The 5,820-nt window shown below is 36.8% G+C and overlaps 1 protein-coding gene across 1 annotated transcript; it reads right to left on the reverse strand.

The window, feature by feature from the left end:
• Positions 1–602: 602 nt before the first annotated feature.
• LOC138168365 (putative uncharacterized protein ZNRD1-AS1) lies at positions 603–3,839 on the reverse strand. The gene is made up of 3 exons (XM_069097404.1): positions 3,832–3,839; positions 2,380–2,455; positions 603–1,944 (listed from the first exon to the last, which is right to left on the reverse strand). The coding sequence occupies exons 1-3, from the start codon at positions 3,837–3,839 to the stop codon at positions 1,156–1,158; spliced, it is 873 nt and encodes a 290-aa protein (XP_068953505.1). The 3' UTR covers positions 603–1,155.
• Positions 3,840–5,820: the final 1,981 nt, after the last annotated feature.

The following is a 5,820-nucleotide window of genomic DNA, read 5'->3' on the forward strand; positions in this document are numbered from 1 at the left end:
CTCAAAAACCTGCCACCTTAGTTCAAGTCCGTCATTACCTCTTGCCTTAGTTTCTTGTAATAACCTCCTAATTGGTCTCCCTGCCTCACATGTCCTCCATGTTAAAGTAATGTTCATTAAGCACAGATGTGATCATGGGAACTCCACTATTCACTCAACTCCAGTGACTCCTTGTGATTGCCTCTAGGACACTTTTAAGTACTTCTATGACCTGCCCCAACAACTTCTCTTCCAGTTTCGTTGCACTCCCCATTCCTTACAATGCAATATAGCTGAACTGGTCTTTTCAATGTTTTTTATTCACAAACCTGTATCTCCCATCTCCTTGCCTTTTTACTAGCCTTCTTTAATACCTGGAATGCATTCCCTCCTTACCTCTGCCCCATGAAATCACTCTCTTCCTTGAAGCTACAGCTCAAGTACTACCTTCCTTCTTGATTCCTCACATCTACCATCCCCTGCTAATGCCCCCCTCCTAATCTATCTGGTATTTAACCACTTTGTATTTATTCAGATTATATTTATTCTACATATAACTTATACATGGACTTCTTATCTTCCTCATTAGAATGTAAGCTCTTTCAGGCTAGGGACCTTTTCATTATTTGTGTACCCTAGCACAGTGTCTGGAACATCAATTAGTTAATTGATTAATATTTCTGATCAGTGAGTGCTTTCCTAATTTATCTTTTTTTATTTCTTCTTTATCCCTACCCAACCCTTAGAGAAAAAGTATACTTTTGAGTTTATCTTTGCTAGTCAAAGCAATTTTTATATTCTCACACCAAGCCTATTCAGAGATTTAAGAGTTTTGGGCTATTGGGGCAGCTAGGTGGCGCAGTGAATAGAGCACTGGCCCTGGAGTTAGAAGGACCTGAGTTCAAATTCAGCCTTAGACTAGCTGTGTGACCTTGAGCGAGTCACTTAACCCCAATTGCCCTGCCTTCCCCCCTCTAAAAAAAAAGTTTTGGGCTACAATCTTATCTCTACCCCACTCCCTCCAATGTAAAGAACTCAACTTTTTCCTTTTTTTTTCCTCTCTTCACAGTTTAATTTTATAGAGATAGTATCTAGTAATGTAGCTTCTGTTTTAAAAGTTACAAACAATATTTTCATCCAAAATATTTAACCCTTGATCTTAGAAATATAACAACTTTAATAAGCTTTCATTTTGTCTATTTGACTCTTCAAAAATGGTGGTATTTTCAAGAATACTGGCAGTATCGTTCTATGATCTTCCTCTGGTTCCTCCTCTTTGAACTTTGATTTTTCAATAAGGATACGTATTTCCAACCGCTTCCCATGTCGAGGTTGGAGAAGTGGATAAGCAGCAACCCATTCATAAAGTTTCATTTGCTCTTTCTTTGCCTCAGGTTTTGGAACTAGAGGAACCTCGCTGGGGATGCTATAAAAACATCTCTCCTTGTGTCTTTGCATAACTTTTCTGCCGTGCATCATGCGCTTTTGATGTTCTTTAATTTGCTTTGCTTCTGATTCTCTCATCTGCTCTCTTGTTTTAGGTCTTTTCTGGATGTCACTATCCTCTTTACTTTCTGGGGTCCAAGTTTTGGGAGGAAATATTTTCCTTGAGATATCATGGCGGTATACTATACGTGTTTTGTTTCTAAGGTTTCTTGCATGTTTTGCTCTGTAAATATGCCTCTCTATCAGCTTTAGTTCTCTCTCATTTACTAAATAGTCCCATTTTTTTGGTGCCCATATTTTTTCTTCTTTAATTAGTTCTGACTTTCTGCATAGGCCAGGCGACTGTTCGGGAATATACCTCTGGGGTTCCTCCATAATTTCATCTTGTCTCTTGGAGTAAGCTTGGCTGAACTGGTAGTCCTGGGATGCAGACTTGAATTTGCAGATGGCTTCATTCTCCTCTTCATGTTTTTTAGCTAACAGTCTTTGTGCAGCTGTACTACGTATGCCACCCAAACTCTGTCAGAGTAAAGTATAGAATTTATAATAAAGAAGACTTTTCTCCAGAAAACATATTTTAAATATTTGATTTCTATGGAGAATGCCAGGATTAGAGTGTTTTCTTACAATTGCTACAGAAGGAGGCCTCTTTTACATTAGTGCAAGAATCTTTATGCTCACGTTTCACTACCAAGTATATCTCTCAGGCTTATTGGTCAGTGAGGCATTGTCACCAAGTCAATAGGCAATTCTCAAAAAAAAAATCCAATGTTGGATGATCATATATGAAAAATTTACAAAATAATATCATAGTTTCAAGTAGCTAGAAAGAACTGCCAGAAAAAAAAAACTTCCCAATTAGAAGTTATCATTTGAACCTCTAGCTTTCTCAAACTGTTTATTTATTCTTCTGGTAGGCTTTTGCACAGTGGTTTTGTATGGTAGTTTGCTTACCAAGATCTTTTTCTCCAGAGGGGATTGGAGACCCCTGGCAATCCGAGGGTCTTGAGTATTTTTAACCCAGGCTAACCTAAAAAATAAGGTGGAACCAGACTAAGAAAAAAGTCTTAGAAGCCAAATGTTTACTAAAGTCTTTTAGAACTGTGAAATGATGCAACTTCAGAAATTAATATGATTTGATCCATGGAAGTGGCATTAAAAAAAGCACCATTGACATCTTCTCTTCTCTGCCACTACACCCTAAGGACCACGGTATTTACAGATAAAACCTTCTAAAGGAAAAAGAAAAATCTTTAAATGGTTTCTTATATGAAAATGGGCCAAGAGGCATAATACTGTGTATGGTAATAGGATATTTCATTAGCTGATTGAAATATATTCCTAAGAAGACATATTGTTGTAGATAGAAAGCCAACATCAGAATCAGGAAGTGTGTGACCCTGGGCAAGTCACTTAACCCAAGTGTCCCAGATAACTCTTAAGATTATAAATTGCCAAACTGCATTGATAGAGGGAATTAATTCATTGGGAGTTCCCAATATGCCAATGAAAATACTGGTCTTGACCTCCTCCCCTTCCCCTCCCCGACAAAAGTTTTTCCCATTTTTTTCCCCTCAGGAAAGACAACAGTTTCTCTAAAAGTCCCACACCATGGTTATTTTCCATTGGAGAAATAATTGTCCTTCCAAAGGAAGAGAACAAGAAACAAACCTACAACCTGTCATTCTTTCTCCAAAAGAGAAATCTAGTGGTACTTACTGCTCTTGTGCACTTAATGTCAGCCATTTTGAATCTTTAATGGATTGGCAGGAATATTGCAGCTCACTGTCCAAATAAGACCCCCCAGAGGTAGAATATTCTGTGTGTGGAGATATTTTGCTATCTTGAAAGAATTCCTTTTCTTTCTGTAGCCATTCAGCAATTGCCCTCTCTACATCTAATTGCGTATACAACATTTTTGCTTTCTAATTCTCTACTTAATGCCTTCTTTTCACTCAGTCTGTCCTCAACTTTCTTCTAATTTACACTCTATTTTATACTTTCTATTTTATATTCTGTCCAAATCTCTAAATCCTGCTCTCGGTATGGTTTGCAGCCAACAAGTTGCTCAGGATGAACATTTATTTGCTCTTGCCTTGGTTTTGTTTACAGGACAGATTAATGGCACTGTGAGGAAAGATCACAAAGACTTCTTGTGTCATCACTGGCCAGGTTTTAAACAATTATGAAGTAGGGTGTTAAGGCATTAAATGCACTAGTGTTGTGGCTGGGAGAGTAGAAATGAGGCAACATATCCAAGAGATGTTGGGAAGGCAGACCTGACACTGGAGTTGGCAACTCTTCTACCAATGCTTAGCAGTGTGTAATTTTAAAGATTCTCCCATTGTCACTGAAAGGTTCATCACTTTGCCTAGAACCACAACCAGCATGTACCAGGGGCAATACCTGAACATCTTCAATCTGTTCTCTTTCTCACTACACTATATCATGCTACCTCTCTCACAGTACGTTAGAAAACAGTAAGCATCAAAACTACTTATTAATAATTGAAAAAATAGAAAATAAAGGCAGTGAAACAGACTAAGAAATTAAGACCCAGAAGCAGTTAAACCCATAATCCAGGGCTCAATCAACCCAAGAACCCAAGAACACAATTTAAAGGTTAAAAGTCTGATGTCCAAGATATATACAGAATTGACTTTTTGTGTATATGTGTGTAGGTGTATACACACATGTATACATACACATACATATACTCAAAAGCCATTCTCCAATAGATAAGTGGTCAACAGATATGAACAGTTTTTAAAAGATGACATACAAATGGTTAACAATGGTTAAATGGTAAAAAAAAACATGCTCTAAATCACTAGTGATGATGGTAGCTGAGTGACTCAGTAGGTATATCCCTAGGCCTAGAGTCTCCATGACCCTCAGATGCTTACTATGTGATCCAGTTTCCTCATCTGTAAAATGGGAATAATAAAACCAACTTTCTAGGATGGTTGTGAGGATCAAATGAGATAATTGTAAAGTGCTTAGCTAAGTGTCTACACAAAGTAAGCACTACATAAATGTTAACTATTATTACTATTATTAAATGGACATTTAAAAAATCCTGAGGCATCACCTCTCTCCAAAGTGACAAACATGATAAAAGATGAGAACAGCCATTATTGAAGGGTCTTATGAAAAGTGCAGTAAAACTATAGAGTTGTGAATTGATCCAGACTTCCTGAAAAATAACTTGGAACTATGCTAGAAAAATGAAATGTTTGACATTAGTGATGCCACTACAAGGAATGTACCAAAAGAAATTCTAAGAGGGAAAATTAACATATATGACAAAATATTAATAGCACATTTTTAAGTAGACAGAAACTTGAAATCAGAAGGGTACACCTTGACTAAGGAATGGCTAAACAAATTGAACATGAATATATAGGAATAGCAGTGAACCATAAATGACAAATATTAAGTTAGAGAGTCTTAGGACAACGTGTAACGTAAGTAAAGTCAGCAGAGCCAAAAGAACAATATAATTACTACAATAACGTAAAGTAAAGCATGAAAACACTTCAGAATTCAATAACCAATCTTAATTCCAAAGGACTGATGATATAAATATACCTCAGTCAGTCATTCAGTAAACATTTAAGGGACAACTACATGCTGCACACTGTGCTAAGTGCTGAAGATACAAAGAAAAGAACTATTCCCTACACTTATGCTCAGTCTAAGGGAAGTGACATGCTAATAACTGGGTACAAACAAGTTATATACAGGATAAATGACATAATAAACAGGGGAGGCACTAGAATTAAGGAGCATCTCAGTAGAGAAGTCTTGTACTATAGAAGCAGAATACCCTCAGACATGGTCAATGACTTTTTTGTTGCATAAGGATTATATAAGGAACAGGTAATGGGAAATGATATAAAAGGAAAATAAACAATTTAAAAAAAAATAAAATTGAAGTCAGCGCTATCTCTAGTAAGCAGCTGATTCTAATAAGCCAATCAAAAAAAGGAAATAAAGTGAGTTTGACAAACTTGCTTTTTAATGAAGTTTTGCTGGCTTTTACCACTTTTCTATGGTACACTGTTATGAAAATATCACTTCTCTTTCTCCTTCTACAGAGTTTCACACAAATAAAAAGGGTAGATTCCAAGGACTTGCATTCAAATCCTGGTTCTGCCATTTACTGCCACCTTGGGTAAGACCCTCAACCTCTTTGCAGTTCCAAGTCTAGAATTTTATCTACTATGCTGTGCTATCCAAGGAAGACACAGGCTTTTTCTGAGCCTGACTGAAATAATTGAGGGCAATCAAACATGTTCATACCATATCCCTGCTTAATCTTTTTTTTTTTTAAGCAATTGGGGTTAAGTAACTTGCTCAAGGTTACACAGCCAGTTATTTCTGGGTGTGGTG

Source organism: Petaurus breviceps, unplaced genomic scaffold (assembly GCF_028583685.1).
Source record: "Petaurus breviceps papuanus isolate PSGF00001 unplaced genomic scaffold, PetGlider_PUasm1.0 37, whole genome shotgun sequence".
Taxonomy (NCBI): domain Eukaryota; kingdom Metazoa; phylum Chordata; class Mammalia; order Diprotodontia; family Petauridae; genus Petaurus; species Petaurus breviceps.